Source organism: Moschus berezovskii, chromosome 17, assembly GCF_049115385.1.
Source record: "Moschus berezovskii isolate FMDL1 chromosome 17, NW_MosBer_1.0, whole genome shotgun sequence".
NCBI classification, from domain to species: domain Eukaryota; kingdom Metazoa; phylum Chordata; class Mammalia; order Artiodactyla; family Moschidae; genus Moschus; species Moschus berezovskii.
The window spans coordinates 27562139-27582390 of record NC_142476.1 but is presented as its reverse complement, the minus strand read 5'-3'; the positions used below and the strand labels follow the sequence as shown (position 1 = coordinate 27582390).

At 38.8% G+C, this 20252-nt stretch overlaps 1 protein-coding gene across 4 annotated transcripts in view; it reads left to right on the top strand.

The window, feature by feature from the left end:
• The window catches only part of SMG7 (SMG7 nonsense mediated mRNA decay factor), an 85507-nt gene that overhangs the window by 24214 nt on the left and 41041 nt on the right, over positions 1 to 20252 (top strand). For 3 of the 4 annotated variants that reach the window (XM_055419122.2, XM_055419123.2, XM_055419119.2), the window contains exons 2-3: positions 8214 to 8352; positions 17427 to 17458. In XM_055419122.2, coding sequence (XP_055275097.1) covers positions 8249 to 8352; positions 17427 to 17458 — 136 coding nt within the window. In that variant the 5' untranslated portion in view covers positions 8214 to 8248. The remainder of the gene's footprint in view (positions 1 to 8213; positions 8353 to 17426; positions 17459 to 20252) is intronic. The other variant, XM_055419121.2, reaches the window with a different exon arrangement.

The following is a 20252-nucleotide window of genomic DNA, read 5'->3' as shown; positions in this document are numbered from 1 at the left end:
TGGACGTGAGTCTGAGTGAACTCCGGGAGTTGGTGATGGACAGGGAGGCCTGGTGTGCTATGATTCATGGGGTCGCAGAGAGTTGGACACGACTGAGCAACTGAACTGAACTGAACTGATAGTAAGTACATGTACAATTTTATTAAAAATTACCAAACTGTTTCCCAACGCAATTATAACATTCTTTTACTCTTAGTAGCAGTGTTATAACCCACTCCAGTGTTCTTACCTGGGGAGTCCCAGGGACAGCGGAGCCTGGTGGGCTGCCATCTGTGGGGTCACACAGAGTCGGACACGACTAAAGCGACTTAGCGGCAGTGGCAGCAGCAGCAGCGGCAGTGTTATAAGGGTTCTAATTATTCCATATCCTTCCCTTCAATACTTAGTGTTGATAATCTCTTTGATTTTCATCATTCCAATGCACATGCCTTGATATCTCGTAGACTTGCATTTTCAGATGACTGAAGATGTTGAGCACCTTTCATGTGATTATTGGTCGTTTGTGTATCTTCTTTTGTAGTATCTAAATATTGCCCATTTTTCAAATTGGGTTGTCTTATTACTGAGTTCTCTTTAATATGTTTTGATTGTAAAGCCTTTTTATGTGTTTATATGTACACATACACATTAGCTTGCTTTCTCACTTTTTTTAATGGTCTATGTTGAAGAGCAGAAGCTTAAAAATTAAAAATATTAAAAAGGCAAGCTCTGAATAAAATCATAAGTAATAATTAATATATTCACAATTTAACTTTGAATATGTGAATTGTTGAAAATTGAGGTCTGTATTGTATTATGGAATAATGAATAAGTGAAGTTTAGGTTATCAGATAGGCAGATGATGCCACTCTAATGGCATAAAGTAAAGAGGAACTAAAGAGCCTCTTGATGAGGGTGAAAGAGGAGAGTGAAAAAACTGGCTTGAAACTCAGCGTTAAAAAAGGCTAAGGTCGAGGCATCAGGTCCCATCACTTCATGGCAAATAGAAGGGCAAAATTTGGAAGCAGTGACAGATTTTATTTTCTTGGGCTCCAAAACCACTGCGGGCAGTTACTGAAGCCATGAAATTAAGATGCTTGTTCCGTGGAAGGAAACCTATTCCAAACCTAGACAGTGTATTAAAAAGCTTTGCCAACAAAGGTATGTATAGCCAAAGCTATGGTTTTTCCAGTAGTCATATACGGCTGCAAGAGTTGAACCATAAAAAAATTCTGAGTGCTGAAGAATTGATGCTTTCAAATTGTGGTGCTGGAGAAGACTCTAGTGCTTGAGAGTTCCTTGGACTGCAAGGGGATCAAACCAGTCAATCCTAAAGGATTTTGCCAGCATCCGTTGGCTCATCAAAAAAGCAAGATGAGTTCCAGAAAAGTATCTACTTCCGCTTTATTGACTATGCCAAACCTTTGGCTGTGTGGATCACAACAAACTGGAAAATTCTTCAAGAGATGAGAATACCAGATGGGAATACCTGCCTCCTAAGAAATCTATATGCAGGTCAAGAAGCAACCGTTAGAACTGGACATGAACAATAGACTGGTTCCAAATTGGGAAAGGAGTATGTCAAGGCTGTATACTGTCACCCTACTTATTTAGCTTACTTGCAGAGTACTCATGCAAAATGCCGAGCTGGATTAAGCACAAGCTGGAATCACATTTGCTGGGAGAAATATCAATAACCTCAGATATGCAGATGACACCACCTTTATGGCATAAAGCGAAGAAGAACTAAAGAGCCTCTTGATGAAAGTCAAAGAGGAGAGTGAAAAAGTTGGCTTAAAACTCAACAGTCCAAAAGCTTAAATCATGGCATCCCGTCCCATCATTTCATGGCAGGTAGATGGGGAAACAGTGGGAACAGTGACAGACTTTAATTTTGGGGGCTTCAAAATCACTGCAGATGGTGACTGCAGCCATGAAAGTAAAATATGCTTGCTCCTTGGAAGAAAAGCTATGACCAACCTAGACAGCATATTAAAAAGCAGAGATGGTACTTTGCCCACAGAAGTCCATCTGGTCAAAGCTGTGGTTTTTCCAGTAGTCATATATGGATGTGAGAGTTGAACTATAAAGAAAGCTGAGTGCCGAAGAATTGATGCTTTTGAGCTGTGGTGTTGGAGAAGACCTCTTGAGAGCCCCTGGACTGCAAAGAGATCCAGCCAGTCCATCCTAAAGGAAATCAGTCCTGAATATTCATTGGAAGGACTGATGCTGAAGCTGAAACTCCAATACTTTGGCCACCTGCTAGGAAGAACAGACTCTTTAGAAAAGACCCTGATGCTGGGAAAGATTGAAGGCAGAAGGAGAAGGGGATGACAGAGGATGAGGTGGTTGGATGGCATCAGTGACTTGATGCCATAAGTTTGAGCAAGCTCTGGGAGTTGGTGATGGACAGGAAAGCCTGACATGCTGCAGTTCATGAGATCTCAAAGAGTTGGACATGACTGAGCAACTGAACTGAATCCTAAAGTAGGTCAACCTTGGATATTCATTGGAAGGACTCAAGCTGAAGCTCCAATACTTTGGCCACCTGATGTGAAAAGCTGACTCTTTGGAAAAGACCCCGATACTGGGAAATACTGAAAGCAAAAGATGAGATGGTTAGATAGCATCACCGATTCAAATGGATATGAATTTGAGCAAACTCTGTGGAGCACAGAGGAGACTGGCATGCTACAGTCCATGGGGTCACAAAGAGTTAGACACGACTTAGCGACTGAATAGCAACAGCAAGGTTCTGGAATTCTGATACACTTGGATTTGAACCTCAGTCCTAGCATTTACTACCTTTGTGATCTTGGGCAAGTTTCCTAAAATCTGAGACTTTGTTGCTTTGTTTGTAAAACCGAGAAAATAGTAGTTACTTCAGGTTGCTATGAAAGTTAAATTGCGAATGGTTTCTGTAATCCACTTGCCATTCACCCTAGTCCCCACTGATTATTAGTTGTCTTTCTTTATATAATTCGCTTCAAGTTTTATTCTTTCACTCAGTGGTCTTTTTGCCTTTTAAACTGTATTATATTTAAACAAACTCGTATAACCCCCTCTGGCACTCCTGAGACTTTGTTTTCAGCCTTTTTTTTTCCTCCATTGAATCCTCCTCTTGTTATTTATCCTATTCCATTCCATAAAAAAAACACATATATTCCATCTTAAAAACTTTTGACCCTCACTCTGTTGCCTCTCCTGCCCAGAAAAAGGTATCTAAACTGAGTTTTAGTCTCTGTTCCTTTCCTCCTATTTTCCATTAAAGTCAGTCCATGGGCCAATGCTCCCACTTCACTGCCCACATTGTTCCTAACGAGATCCGCAGTGACTTCCACATGCTGAATCCAGTAGTCAGTTCTCAGGCCTCATTTTACTTGCTGCATGAGCAGCACTTACTGATTCTACCTTCTTTTCTTGAAGCTCTTTCTTCATTTGGCTTCCACTGGGTGTTCATTGGAGGGACTGATGCTAAAGCTGAAACTGCACTACATTGGCCACCTCATGCGATGCGTTGACTCACTGGAAAAGACTCTGATGCTGGGAAAGGTTGGGGGCGGGAGGAGACGGGGACGACAGAGAATGAGATGGCTGGATGGCATCACCGACTCTGTGGACATGAGTTTAAGTGAACTTCGGGAGTTGGTGATGGACAGGGAGGCCTGGCGTGCTGTGATTCATGGGGTCGCGGAGAGTCGGACACGACTGAGCGACTGAACTGAACTGAACTGAACTGAACACCACAGAACTTCATCATGTTTCCCTCCTTTCTCTGTGGTCATTGATTGTCTTTTTACTGTTCCCCTGTCATTTCTTGCCTTGTGCTGATGACTCCCAAGATGGATTTCTGTGGTTACATATCTTTTCTTTAAATGTCAGATTCTTTAATAACTGCTAGTATACATTCACTGGAGAAGGCAATGGCAAGCCACTCCAGTACTCTTGCCTAGAAAATCCCATGGACGGAGGAGCCTGGTAGGCTTCAGTCCATGGGGTCGCTACAAGTCAGACATGACTGAGCAACTTCACTTTCACTTTTCACTTTCACACATGGAGAAGGAAATGGCAACCCACTCCAGTGTTCTTGCCTGGAGAATCCCAGGGATGGGGGAGCCTGGTGGGCTGCCGTCTATGGGGTCGCACAGAGTCAGACACGACTGAAGTGACTTAGCAGTAGCAGTATACATTCACATGGATGTATAATGTCTTAAAGTTATCATCATCATAAAAAACAATAGCAAGTGGTTTATGTAACACCATGTGCCAAGCGTTGTTGTCCAAAATAAACTCTTTACCCTACGCCTACTTTTATCTTTGGCTAGTAAATGACAAATCCTTATGAATCATTTTTGATTCCTGTCTTTCTCTCTCTTTAAAATTTCACTCAGCAAACCCTGTTAGTTAAGGTCCAGTCACATTTTATTCTCTCCATTGCTGCCTACTGGTTCAGGCCAGTATATTCTTGACATAGTGGCTCAGTGGAAAATGTTAAAATCTAGGTTAGGTCATGGAGCTTCTGTGCTCAAAATGTCCAAAGGTGTCCCCTCTCTCAGACTATCGAGGTCAAGTTGGATGACTGGTCATCCAATGACTCAGTGTCCTGAATGGTCCAAAATGGCCTCAATCAAATGTCTGAACTGTCAGCTGGGATAACTGTGATAGGTGGAAAAATGGGGTCTCCTCTTTCCAAGTTGTCTGTCTCCTCTGCTTCATAACACTGTGAAGGCGATACAGAAGGGCAAGCCCAAATGCACAAGTGCTTGTCAAACCTTCATTTGTGTCACACTTCCTGAAGTATTGGCCAAAGGAAGTCACAAATAAGGGTGTGACTATGACCAACCCCAAGGTCACTGTGTGAAGAGAGTTCACAATGGTACAGATGCCAGAAGGTGTGTGATTCATCGGGGGCCATTAATGTAACAGTCTGCTATAGGCCCTCTATGATTTGTATCAGGTTTGTATTAGATTATTTGATTATAATGCATCACCCCTTTCTTTAGACAAATAGGTAAATAATAAAGAAAAAAGGAACCTGACTAGATAAACTGATGTCTGGAAGTACAGGTTAAATAATGCTTCTTGGGTGGAAAGGTCAGATTTGACTTTTTCCATATCTCTGAAACCACCATATATAGAAATTTCTATGTATACCATAATGTACAGATTATTTTATTCAGTTAAATCAGACAGTATCTTAATATTGTTGCCGGCTGAGTTAATTAACTTGTCCATATCCAATGTTATACTTCAGATTGGGAAGTTGTACTTTACTTTTGATGCTTTTGAACTGTGGTGCTGGAGAAGACTCTTGAGAGTCTGTTGGACTGCAAGGAGATCCAACCAGTCCATTCTAAAGGAGATCAATCCTGGGTGTTCATTGGAAGGACTGATGCTAAAGCTGAAACTCCAATACTTTGGCTACCTCATGCGACGAGTTGACTCACTGGAAAAGACTTTGATGCTGGGAAGGATTAGGGGGCGGGAGGAGAAGGGGACGACAGAGAATGAGATGGCTGAATGGCATTACCAACTTGATGGACATGAGTTTGAGTGAACTCCGGGAGTTGGTGATGGACAGGGAGGCCTGGCGTGCTGTGATTCATGTGGTCTCAAAGAGTCGGACATGACTGAGCGACTGAACTGAACTGAACCTAAATTTATATGGTGTTTTACATCATATAAAGGACTGTTTACTGTTTCTTTTTCCAGCATATTAGTTTCCTACTTACCGATCAAGGAATATAGTCATACCCTTATTTTCTTCAGGTCAGCTCTTTATACTTTGTCATGTCATGCTGTCCCCATGTCAGGTTATTTTTCTCTTAGCATTTCCAGTAAATTTGATTTGCTGTTACTTACATTGAAACTCATTTTAATTCTAATGTCTACTCAGATTTTTACTTTCATTTTCCTGTCTTTGGAATTCTGTTAACATTCTCTTGAAAGTATATATAGGAACTCCCTAGTGGTCCAGCGATTAAGACTTGGCACTTTCACTGCCATCGACCCAGGTTCAGTCTCTGGTCTGGAAGACTGAGATACCACAAGCCACATGTTATGTACAAGCATTGATAACTTCATTATTTCTTAAAGAATAGTCTTACCCGACCATTTGTGTATTGTGATACTAATTTTATTAAAATTTTCTTTTTATTTTTCCTTGTAGAAGGCATTTAGTTATTCGTTTTAATATGTTAAATAGTTTATATCATCTTGTATTTTATTTCAGGAAGATAAAAGCATTGTTGCAAAGAATGTCTTTTTTTTTTTAAGCATTGAGTCCAGTATTGTTGAAAACCACCATCCTGGACTACATCATGTAATAGAATAAATAATCTCTAGTGCAGGAATGTGAGAGTGAATGACTTCATCATAGTGCTGTGAGTGCTGTTATAGAAGTGGTCATTAAGATTCATTGGGAATGCTTGGCCAAGCCAAGTCCCTCTTACAGGAGTTGCTGAGTCTTAAAATACAAAAAGGGGTTAACCAGACAAAGAAGGAAGGGGAAAGGCATTTCAGGTTGAGTGAAAGCATGAATCAAGATGCAGTGGGGCAAAATAGCAGGGAACTAAAAGTAATTTGGTTTTATTGGGTCCTGACATATATAGTTGGAAGCTATGGGACTTAACATGCTATACCAATGAACTTGGGTTTTGTCATGAGGTATATTCTCCTGGTCTTTTCCACTGAAGTACAACTAAAGTCACAGGTGATTAGATATATGTATTGGATTAAATATATATGAAGTATGGAGCCAGAGTCTACATAGACCTCCTGCATGTTTGAAATTTCTCTTAATATTGATGTTTTATTGTTAAAATTATGAATAACTTTGTCTTCTATTCTAGAATCAATTAATGTGCATTCTTAGCTTCAATTTCCTAACTTTAAAATGAGGATGATAATAGCATTTACGTCTTAGGATTGTTGGGAAGAGTGAGAATACCTATAATGATAATAATGACAATAATAACAGTTTTTGAGGGCTTATATAACAAGGAACAATCCTAGATGTTTTATTTCTGTTACCTCATTTAATCCTCAGAACATCTCAATGAAGTGGGTACTTTTATTATCTCCTTCTTACTGCTGATAAAAATTTGGGCATAGAGAAGTAATTTTACTAAAGTTACACAGCTAGTAAATAGCAGAGCGAGGTTTGAACCCAGGCAGTCTGAATATGATACTTAACTATGACATTTTATTTTCCCATTCTATGAGATCAATGTGTAAAGCATTTAATATAGAATCTGCCACGTAATAATTTTAAATGTAAGCAGTTATCAGTATTTAATAAATTTATTCATCAGTATTTACTCAATTTATTTTGTGCAAATCTTTAAGTTAAATTGGTGTCTGAAAGAAATTGTGCAAGTGGCTTGAGTTATTTATTCCCAGCATGCCATTGAGTACAGTGTGATACCCAAGCCTGTGCCTTTAACCACTACCTGCTGCTGCTTCCTCTTTCCTGTTGGGCTGTCTCCACATTAGAATTTAAATCTGGTCGGAACTATAATGTTTTGTTTATCATTGTATACCTAGTCCTTAACACTGTGTAGTACAGAGAAATAACCAAATTATTATTCATTAGGGCTTCATAGGTGGCGCTAATGGTAAAGAACCCATCTGCCAATGCAGGAGACATAGACGCAGGTTCAGTCCCTGGGTTGGGAAGATCCCTTGAAGAAGGGTATGGCAACCAATATTCTTGCCTGGAGAATCCCATGGACAGAAGAGCCTGGTGGGCTACAAGTCCATAGGGTCGCAAAGAGTCGGACATGACTAAAGCAACTTAGCGTGCATGCGTTGTTCATTGAGTGAAAATCTAAATACCTTTTAGCTGGTCTCATAATGTAAACTTTTTTTGTACCTTCTATAATTGTGGTTTAATTGCTTTGCATGGTTTTCCTTCCAAACGTAGTCCAGTTTGAACCAGCCATCTGCTCTTTTCCCTTCTGGGTAACTGATAAGTGTTTGTCCTTTAGAGATCACTCAGCTTTCAGGCAGGGAGATTAGAATAACAGTTGGATCCCAAACTAGAATTTTAGATATATACAAAACAGAATTTTAAAATGGGTACTCTCAGAAACTAAATATAAAAAGGGAAAAAGCCATGATATCTTTCCTTTTGCCTTTGACATTGATCATTTTAAAGAGAAAATAATTGAACTTTCTTCACGACGGTTCTCTGTTACTGTGGGTTAACTCATATTTTCCTCCTCTCTATCTAGAATGTCTTAAACCATTCTACCTTAAGAGAAATTGGATGTTCTTGCAGATAGTCATTGTGGGAGAAAACGTTTCATTTAAGTCCCAGATGAGGACCGGAAACTTGAAATCAGAGGAGCATCTGAAATCAAGTAATATTAGGTAGGATAAAAATTACAAGGGATTTCTACATGTTTGTATTCCTTTTAGAGATATGTTAAAGTATTCACATACTGTGAACACTAGTAGAAGAATTAGAAGCTTTCTGAAGCATTTGACGTTGGCCGGGATGGGGGAGGGAGTGCTAAGGGTTTTTTTGTTTTAACTTATGCAGCCTCATAAGAACCCTGTGTGTTTACTTTGTCATGAGCATTTATATCTTACAGTCCAAAGAAAATTTTTAAACATTAGTAACATAAATGTAAATTTTATGTTTACATATGTGGTCTCTGAATGTTTATGGCAAGCAGAGGGGCATGTGATTTAACTTGTGGTGGACTATCCTTTAGAATAAAAATTTCTGTTTTGGATTACATATGTAGCAGTTCATTTGAATACAGGGAGCCTCAGTTCTTGCTTCTGTGTGTTAGCCTGCATACAGTCAGGCCTTCTAGATGCCTATAGAAATAGGTATATGGTGGTGTGCAAGAGAAGCCCTCTCCACAGAGGCATGTAGAGCCAGACCATTCCAGAAGCCTTGCTTTATTGTATAACACTTATGAGCTCTGGAACCAGACTGCAGGGTGGAACCCAAACTGCCACTTCCCAGTTGTGTGATTTGGGGCAGGTTATTTAACTTTTTCCTCATCAGAAAAATGGGAATAGTATTATTACTTACCTGATAGATTTCTTGTGAGAATTAAAGGTTTAATATATATTGTAGCACATAAACAGCACCTGGCAAATAGTAAATGATCAACTGTATTATTTTTTAAGCCATTGATTAATTCTTAGGAGATGAGCTTAGATGGCGTTCTGTAATTCATACTTTGCTTGATGTGCTGTCAGGTCTAGTTTTTAGCTGTATTTGCCTAAGCTGTGTGATCAAAACTAATGTTTGGAGAGGAGAAAAATGTGATCGTGGATCCAACTTTAAACTTTATTTCTTTAAGTTTTATATAATCAAAATTAATGTTTGAGGAGAAACAAAATATATAGTAGTGTAAGTCCTTTGCAATTTTTACATATTAATCTCTTGTTTTTGTTTTCTGTGCATACTCGAATGTGGTCATTACAGCATTCAGGTTCTCTTTTGTTACTTAGCATTATTGTGGTGATAGATGACCCAGGATTTTTGACCTCCATCTTGGAACGTTGCCGTCTTCAACCTAGTATGTTGCTTCAGAAAGGATCCTATATCAGTGACCCGGTTAACAAAAGTAATTTGGCGGTCACTGAAGTATTCATGTCACAGGTTAACCCTCTCTCTTGGAGTTATCTCAATGGACATGAATTTGAGCAAACTCCAGGCAATAGTGAAGGACAGGAAAGCCTGGCGTGCTGCAGTCCGTGGGGTTGCAAAGAGTCAGACATGACATAGTGACTCAACAACAGCAACTTGGAGTTATCACCTATGTTCTTTTATGAAACTTACCTGTTTTGTTTATTCCTGATAGCAGCTCTGAAAGGGAGCTTGTATCCCTGTTTTATAGATGAGGAAGGTAAGGTTTCTTAAAAAGAAACTCCAAGGTGGCACTATTAATATAAACCCAGATTCAGACCCGAGTCTTTTTTCTTCTGTATCACTTTGTGTTACATAAAATTGCCTTAGTATGATACACATTTTACCATTCATTAATTCAACAAAATTTTAGTGAACAGCTGTGACATACCAGGCATTATTCTGAGTGCTGGGGATAAGTCCTGAACACGGTCTCCTCACATTTTTTCGTTGTGTGTGATCTGTACTGTACTCATCACTTTTTCTCAGTTCTTTCGCCTGTTCACCATTCTCCTCAGTTAATCTCCCTCTTACTTTTAGACACTGATCTGATATCCTGCTTTATCTCTGAATTTGAGGCAGTGTAGCAGTGAATTCTCCGGACATCTCTCCACCCTGCCCTACTCCCAAATTTTCCTAGCACAATTCTTTCTAATACTCCTTTCCTTCAATGTCATCCTGTCTCTTTTGAAAGCCAATCTTGCCTCCTGTCTTTCATATTCTCGTGTCTTTCCATCTTTTCCAGAACCATGCTGTATCACTCCTGTTCTTTCCTATATCTTCAACCTATTCATTTCTGCTAGCTTCTTTTCTTCATTCTAAACATGCTCAAGTCTCTCCTATTGGAAAAAAAGAAACTTTTACCCGTGGCCCTCTTTTATTTCTCTTCACAGCCCAGTGTCTTAAGAGTTGACTGAAACTTCTCCCTCTTATTTGTCCTCATTCTCCCTACAATTTGACATTTTTTCTTTCTCTGACAAGGCAGTCATTAACCCATATTGCACTAAGTCCAACACACCCTCCAGTCCTTAGGGTACTTATCTACTGCCTGTGATTGTTGACTACCCTTCCTGTTTATCCTCTTCTTTGCCCTCCTGTGCCTGTGAGTTTCTTCTTGGTGTTGTTCATTCTTTCATCTGCCTTTTAAGGATGAAGATGGGGGCTCACACCACCCGTCTGCCTTTCTGGGCAGGTACAGTTCCTCCCATGGTTTGAACTGCCTTCTGTGTGCCGATCACTCCAGCATCGTGTCCATAGTCTTGATGTCTCCCCTGTGCTTGACACTCTTCTCTTAAGTGTCTGCTTGCTCACCCCCACTTAGTCAGATACCCAGATGTGCAAGGCAAGAATTTGGGAATGATTTTAGATGGTTTCCTCTGCTTTATCTTCTGCTGATTTCACTTCCAAATGTTGCTTGAATCTAGGCGTTTCCATCCATTCATGCCTCCACTTCATTTCCTTCCATCCATTTCCTTCCCTTCCTTCCCTCCAGTCTTGCCCTTTTAAACCCCGTCTTCTCTGCATCTTGTTGTAATCTTTTAAAAAGGCAATTCTGGCAATGCTGTACCCAGCTTAAAACCCAGCACTGATTTCCTAGTAGTTAAAAGACAGAACCTGAGCTCCTTACATGTCATCCGCGGCCTCACAGTCCGCAGTCTGCTGTGATTTTCCAGCTCAGCTTGAGCTTCCTACCCCGCATTTGATGCGTCAGTCTACCTCCTTCACGGGCTTAGCTTTGTTTTTCTCTTGTGATATTTTCTCTGCCTGGAGGAGTATTTCCTTCTTCTGCTTTGAGATTCCTAGACCAGAATTGACCCTTTATAAAACTAGGTACACATGTTCAAATAGTATAGATTATTGAATGAATGTTGTAATACAGAGCAGTGGAGTGTCGGGAGATTTGAAAATTTGTGCCAGACTGTGAAGTGCCATAGAGAGAGAAAAGCACATTAGTGTTTTTATTGTCTTTTACTGAGAAACTCCTTTAGGAGCAGCATTTCCCTAGATGTTATTTTTCTATGTGAAATTCAACAGCAGAACAGCATGATTTATTTTTTTCTAATTAATACCGTGAGGCTTGGTGTTACCTTAAAGATCTCAGGAATGTCCATGAGATTTGATGTTACCTTAAAGGTCTCAGGAATGTGTGTGTGTGTGTGCATTTGCGTTTGTAAGCACATACTCGCCTTCCGGTGTCTACTCTCTGATCTGTTATTTAACACAAATAATTATCATCAGGTTATTATGTTTATGGTCATGACTGATGGCTACTCGTATCCTGAATACTCCTTAGTACTTTATGGAAATAAGTAAAGTATCTTGAAATAAGAAGTGCTGTGGCTTTTATTCAGATTTAAAAAAAAATTAGTGTTGCCTCCCTAAACAAGAGACTTAATTCACCTCTCCTCAACTGTGAGTTTAGAGGACATTGACTTATATTCCTCTGTTCTTCTCATAGATGGAAGGGGGTTGGTCCAGGTGAAAGGAATCCTCCACTGTTTTTGCCCCTTGGAAATATCTTGTATATTTTTAAGCCATGAATTTAATGTGTGATCTTGAGAGATTGTTATGTATTCGTTCCTTGCATTGTTGTATCAGTGGTATGTATAATCAAGCTATTTGTTAAAGAAGATTACCATTACCTAGTTTTTTCCTCTAGTGACATTATAGAAAAATTACTGTAAAATGTTTAATTTTTGAAAGCCCCAGGTCCTTGGGCTTTTATTATCACACATTCCTTCCCCCCTCCACCCCCCTTACAATCTTGTATAAGAGAGGAACTGTGATGCAGTGGCTAGGAGTTAGCCTCTGGAATCAGCGTGTTAAAATGCTGCCTCTACTACTTGCTAACTTGATGACCTTGGGCATGTTTCTTAACCTCTCCTTAGGTTTCTTCAGCTATAAAGTGGGAGCAATAATAGTAGGTAGTGAGGGTTAAATGATTACTTAATGCAAACCCTTACTTTAGAATAGTGTGGCAGTAATAAGTGCTAAATATAGTGTTAGCTGTTTCAGTATACCTAGTGCATTAGAATGTGTTAAATGTATTTATAGATCTTGATGCTCTCACCCTTGGTCTCCAAGAGTATTGTTTCAGATGGTTGGCTTTAAACATATTTGGTTATCACTGAATGTTTCAGATTTTGTTCAGCCTTTAAATGGCTTTTTCTTTTTTCTTGATAGAAGTGCTTAATTTTTATTATTTACAAACAGACAATATATTTAGCATTTTGAAAGCTTTATATTTTAAATAGTGCTGTTTTATTGTTGAAGGCATGATGATTTTAATTCTCGGATACTTCGTTCCTTCTTTTTTATTAATTCCTTCAACTTAAAGTAAGAATAAAAAAGAATTCATGTGGCCACACCTTCTAGAAGCCAAGAGGAGACTTTTGAAAACTAGTATCTCTTTATATAACCATTGTAATATTAATCTTTAATAATATTGATCTTTAACAAAACCAATAGGTGGTTGAGGTACAGTATTTTCTCTTTATAAAAAAAGTAAAATAATCAAGTAGCCAATTTTGTGCTAATCTTTGTGAAAGCAGTTTAAGATCACGTATCTGTTGATTTCTTATATATTATACACAATCTGAAAAAACTTATTTTTAAACAGTCTTCTTTGTGACATTATGATGTCAACAAATAAAAATAGATCTTTACTCTGAGGAGACTATTACTGATGATTCCTCATATGGGAAAGCTGTTTGGGGATTTATACATATTCGACTTCTTGATTTTGATCAAATACTTACTCCCTGGAGCAGGAGAGCCAAACCTTTTCTGTAAAGGGGCCGACAGTAACTGTTTTAGGCTTGATGAGACATGCAGTCTTTATCTTAACTACTCACCTCTGCCCTTGTAGCAGAAAGCAGCCATAGATGATACAAAATGAATAGGCAAGACTGTTGAAGGAGGAAATTTTACCCACAGTCTGACCCCTGCACACGAATATGAATTTTACTTTTTGTGATCTTTCTGGTAGAAATCTCAGGTATTTATTTCCTAATATGAACTGATCTTTTTTTTGGTTTGTTTTTCATTTTTTGTGTTCTGATCTTCAGTTTAGACTAGTTGACTTAAATGTGAAGGTTTAATCAACAGAGCACGAAACTGAACCTAGATAAGTCTGTGTTAGCTTTTTATGTCATAGAATTTTTAATTCCAACTTGAAATAAAAATAACTTGAACGTCAGAGTCAGAAAGAACTAAGTTTGTACTTAATTGTACCTAGTTGCTTTGTGATAATGACAGATTATTTCCACATTTCAGAGTTTCAGTTTCCTTGTTTATGGGATGGGAATCATAGTGGCCATCTCCCACAGTTTTATTTTCTGTTTAACTCTCTTTACCATTTCAGTTTAGCAGTTATTTTAGTCATTAACACGTGTCTCTTTCAGAACCTAGGAGAGAACTGTGCTCAGAGGTGAGCATCTCTTCCCTAGTCATTCTTGAGGTATCAAAACTCTTAAAATTTCAAAATGCTTGACCATTCATGTCAGATAGTTTTTATGACATTTTTGCACTTTTGTTTGTGTTTAGATTTTTAGTTTTACATATTTCTTGGACAGGTTATATAAAAATGTATAGTGAAATTTTGATCTTTATCAGTGGAAGCCTGTTCCAGAATCTGTTAGAATTATAGTTTTTCTCTTACTGATGGCATATCAGAGAAGCATATTATTTGGAAATAGTTCCTGTTATATGCTCAATATAATCTTCATTTGACTGGAAATTGGTATCCTCATTTAGGCAGATCTTAGCATACCAAAATGGTATTTGTTCATCTTTACGAGCAAATCTTGTTTGGAATGAGAAAATAATCTATAAACACATGATTCTCAGTGTATCTTGTATATACTAGAGTGTGTGTTTTTAGGTAAGATATGGAATCAGTTCAATTCAGTTCAGTCACTCAGTCGTGTCCAACTCTTTGCGACCCCATGAACCGTAGCACTCCAGGCCTCCCTGTCCATCACCAACTCCCGGAGTTCACCCAAACCCATGTCCATTGAGTTGGTGATGCCATCCAACCATCTCATCCTCTATCATCCCCTTTTCCTCCTGCCCTCAATCTTTCCCAGCATCAGGATCTTTTCAAATGAGTCAGCTCTTCGCATCAGGTGGCCAAAGTATTGGAGTTTCAGCTTCAAAAATCAGTCCTACCAATGAACACCCAGGACTGATGTTAGGATGGACTGGTTGGATATCCAAGATATGGATACATTGTAAAATATATCCTTAGTAACTTGGCTACTCAGAATGAAAGGTTACTGAATCCAGCGAAGATGCATAAGTAGGACTGGTTGTCTCAGGATAAAGTTCATAAGTTAGTACTATAATTAGGTTTGGGTGAGGGCAGGAGAGGAGGTTGTGATAAGAGGTGAGGTATTTCTAAATATGATCTTAGATTTTAAGGACATAAATCAACTACTTTGTGAAGTTTTGTGTGTTTTTTTTTTAATGGCAAAAGTTTAGCACTCAAAGCAAACAGTAAAACTAGGCTGAATGGATAATGGAATTTGATGTGATGTTATCCTTTAGGATTAAATATAGCTGTGTATTTGATATTGTTCATTTATAGTGACAGTTCTCATATGGCTTGTGGTTTTTATAGCATCCTGTTGTACTTCTGTTGTATTTGGGAGCTTAGTTTTTTTGAAATATTTTTAAAACTTTTTAAAAGCTAAGAAAAAAGATTCATGTTATAGTTTCATGAAACTAAAATTCACAATTGGTATTAAATAATAAACTTTTACAGTAAAAATTTTAGAGTCTCTGTTCTCTAGCTTTTATGTCAGATTTTGTTTTTAAAAATGGAAATCTCTTAACTTTATATTCTTACCTTTTTATAGTATATGACTGTAATTTAGCCTTTTTCCTTTCTTCACTTAAAAAATGTTTGTTAAATGCCCACTGTGTAGGCATAGGAGTTGTAATGGTGAGCATTAAAATCTATGATATGTACTATGAAGAAAAAATACAAGTGCTTTGAGAACATAAAACAAGAATATCCTTCATGTCTGTAGGGTTCATGGGCTTCCCTGGTGTCTCAGATGGTAAAGAATCTGCCTGCAGTGCAGGAGGCCTGGGTTCAATCCCTAATTCGGGAAGATCCCCTGGAGAAGGGAATGACAACCCACTCCAGTTCTCTTGCCTGGAGAATTCCTTGGACAGAGGAGTCTGACGGGCTACCGTCCATGAGGTCACAAAGAGTCGGACACGACTGAACGACTGACACACACACACACACACACACACACACACGTATGTAAGGTTTTAGTAAAGCATCCTCGGGAAGTAATGTCTCTGCCTGAGACAAAGGATGAGTAATTAAATAGACACAGTGGGGAAGAGGTATTTCTAGCAGAGGGACTCTTCTTTACAAAGGCTTTAAGTGAAGGGAGCCGGACACATTGGAGAATCTAGAAAGAAGTCCAGGGACTGGAGTGAAAAGATCAAGGAGAGAACAGAATAATGGCAGAACTGGAGTACAGAGACTCTCTTCAGAGTGCAGAGGGCTTTGTAGACCACTTTACTAAAGATCTTGGTTGTCACCCTAAAAGCAGTGGGATGTCATTAAAAGGTTTTAAGAGGGCAGTTGATGAGGTCAGATTTGCATGTTTTAAAGATCCCTCTGATAGCAGTAGAGCAAGCAGAATAAAAGGAGACGAGTGAAGTGGAGAAAAAAGTTTGGTGGCTTTGCAATAGTCCAGGCAATGGATGGTTATAACTTGAATGATAGTGACTGAAAAAGAAGTAAAGGGAGAATTATACATTCCAGATGTATTTAGTAGGTAAAATTCTTTTGCAATGATTGATTGATTGATTGATTATCGGGGATTTGAGAGAATGTTGTCATGGATGACTTCCAGGTGGTCTGCTTTTCACAACTGGGAAGCCATGATACATTTAGTAGTGTACAAAACTCTAGGAACAGAAACCAGAGATGAGGGTGGACGTGGGTCATGAGTTCAGTTTTGGACCTCTTGAATACGGTCAATTATTGCAGAATTTGGAAAGAGAGAAAAGAAGCAGTGGTTAGAGGAGAATCTAGGATAGAAGATTTTAAAGTCTGTTGAAGTGTAGGGCATGTTTAAATACTCTGTGAGAAGCATCCAGTAGAGAGGGAAGTTTTTAAATTATTGAAAGAGGGGAGGTGGTAATTAAAGGATCAGAAGTCTTTACAAAGACTAGAAAGAGCATACCTAAGTGGAATTACTGGTCTTAAACAAGATATACGCTTCCTCTAGTGTTTTAACAAGAGTAAAAAAGAAGAGGGTTCTGTGAATGTAGTAAGCCTTTAGTAAGGGTATTGTTTTTCCTGCGGCATGGAACTGTCCTTTGCCGAAAAGAGTTGAGACTGAGGAAGAGGGCAGAAATCAGCTTGAGAAGAATGGAGATTTAAAATAGTTATAGTGGCGAGTGAATTGAGAAACACAGAATTTCCTGGCCTCATTGACAGAAAAATTTTAATTTAATAAATGTCACTTAAATGTTATCTTTAAATGTATCAGATTTGGGAGTAAACAGTAAGAAAGTAAACTCTACTTGGTAGAAGAGTTCATGATGACCCTGGGAACGTCTAAGCAATGACATCAGTTTGCTAAGATCTAGTACTGTTCTGGATGTTAAGGCAGGGTTGCTGTTTGCAGTGCCACAAATAGAGCTGCTATACATTCTTTTTTTAATTTGCATTCTTATCATCATATAATTTTACTTAACTTTTGGTGTTGCTTATGTTGGGAAGGCATAGTTTGTTTCTAATTGATGTTCTTTTCCCCTTTTTCAGGCAGGCAGAAGTCCTGAAGGCTGACATGACAGGTACTGTCTGACTCATTTGTTTTTCACAACTTATTTTCTACCATTAAATTAAGAGAAGTGTGTCATCTTATTATACTACTTGTAGTACTGTCCTGGTTGCCAAAAGGTTTTTTAAATATTTATTGTTTTTATACTTTGGATTTTTACTTAGATGGCTCATCAAAAATTTTTGTAATCTGTGCTGCATTGACTTGAATACTGCCTAGTTTAATGCATACAATCATTTAACTTTGACATACTGTATTAGCGATTTAAGAGATACAGAAAAAATAATTCATCTACCATGTAAACACAAGTACCTTATGACATTAGGTTTATATCTTCCTGTTTATAATTCCCCAAACCTAAATAGTAAATAAGCCTTCAGAGAAAAATATTTTCAGGAAAACTCTTGCAAACTGAAAGTCCTTGAAGTTGAATGAGCTACCTTGCCACTTTGCTTTTCTCTCTTACCTTTTTGTTTTCAATAATAGCCAAGGTGTTTTTGAAAGAATAATTGGACTTAGCCACTAAAAGGAGCAGATGACTTGAACTCAAAATTAGGAAATACATGGCAGCAACTATGGAGTGGTCAAAATGTTCTCTTTGCAGCATAATAGCAACATGGTTTCTGTGTAACCATGCTGAAATGTTTTTAAAAATATAGGTGCTAGTGGATCTCATTCTAATTTTTGAAGATTTTAGTTCTGCAGTGAAACCCACAAAGAGAGTTAAATTTGTTGTAAACCTCATATCTGCTAAAATTTGCAACCAAGAGGAAATGGGCTATTTGGATGTGTTTTTCTCAATTTCTAGAGTTGCAGGCTAATACTCTAAGAATTTTGAGTAGTCTCACTGTCATCTTGTTCAAGGGGAAAAAAAAGCCCAAATCACTTTTTCTTGGTTTACAGTTCTTCCTATTATTAGCATAGCTGTCATTATCCTCCATACTGTGGCTACCAGGGTCAGCTCTGAGCTCTGCTCTGTTATGCTGCTTTGTGTTGGCATTGTAATACGGATTGTGATAAAAGTTGTATATGGAGCAATCTCAGGCAGTCTTTGTACCTCTTACATTTTCTTAATTCTTGAACACCCTCAGTAAGAAGGCTTAGGGTTTGACTTTTGTAGGGGACATCTGTTGTGCCCAGAAGGTGACTTGTCCCTGAGATATTATGTCTGCTCATTCAAATGATAGTCTCTCTGATGGGTCAGAGTTAATGATACCTTAAAATCCTTTCCCTGCAGCCGATGAGTTGAAGCAGGGTTGAATAAATCTATAAATCTATTTTTTTAGTCATGAAAAGCTTAATAAGGGGCCAAGAACCTGACACCAAAAAATAGACCCTATTTTTTAGTTTCTAGCAAACTCTCGTGAGGATTAACTCTAATATCTGGGAGATTCTGTGTGCCGAATAAGATTATGGTACCTGTAGATACATGGAGAAGGCAATGGCAAGCCACTCCAGTACTCTTGCCTAGAAAATCCCATGGATGGAGGAGCCTGGTAGGCTGCAGTCCGTGGGGTCGCTAAGGGTCGGACACGACTGAGCGACTTCATTTTCACGTTTCACTTTCACACATTGGAGAAGGAAATGGCAACCCACTCCAGTGTTCTTGCCTGGAGAATCCCAGGGACGGGGGAGCCTGGTGGGCTTCCGTCTATGGGGTCACACAGAGTCGGACACGACTGAAGTGACTTAGCAGCAGCAGCAGCACCTGTAGATACTAATAGCAAACCTAAAAAGGAGTGAAGATTATGCTGTTGCAAAACCTTGGAATGAAATCAGACAGGCTAACTAGCAGTCAGAAATATATAATTGAAAAATCCATTATTAAGTTCTTCTATTGAGGCAGTTCACTATCAGTTATTGCACTCATAAGCCTAGTAATAGGAAAGGCTAATGTGCCTTGTAGGACCCTTGCAGACAATACAGCCCCAGTTGGGTATTACATATAGTTGTAGCCTGACTTGCTGATTGCATCTTGCACCCGGTCTCTCATTGGCCTCTTGAGCAGTTTAAGTTTAATCACTTGTCTGCTTCTGGTCCTCATTTACATTAAATACTAAGTATGCATTGCTCACAAAAGTGTCTTGACAAGCAGCCTACCGATTGGTAAAACAGTACTCACTGTCAAGACTTTATTGGCTTGACATATATAGGAAAGTAGGAGTAATAGCCGGAGAAGGCAATGGCAAGCCACTCCAGTATTCTTGCCTAGAAAATCCCATGGATGGAGGAGCCTGGTAGGCTGCAGTCCGTGGGGTCGCTAAGGGTCGGACACGACTGAGCGACTTCACTTTCACTTTTCACTTTCACACATTGGAGAAGGAAATGGCAACCCACTCCAGTGTTCTTGCCTGGAGAATCCCAGGGACAGGGGAGCCTGATGGGCTTCCGTCTATGGGGTCACACAGAGTCGGACACGACTGAAGTGACTTAGCAGCAGCAGCAGGAGTAATAGCAGAATGCTCAAACAGCTGCTGGATTGTGAGCTGACAGGAGGCTTCTGTAAGAACAATTGTGAGAATGATTCAAAAGAAGGAGAAAAGCTTCTTTGAACAAAGAGATACAGTTATTAATGTAAGAGTAAACAGATCAACTTGGCAGTCCACCATTTCAAATGGGTTGACTTTTTATGAGGCATATGACTTCCTATGGTATGAATACATAGATATCCACACCAAAATCAAAGGGTGAACCATTCTCTCTTGTTTTTGTAAGCCTTTTTCATTTCATGGTGTTATTTCAAAACTAAAAAATACAGAAGCATTTTGAAAGATTCAATCATTAGCCAAAAGGTGAAAGTTTCATCT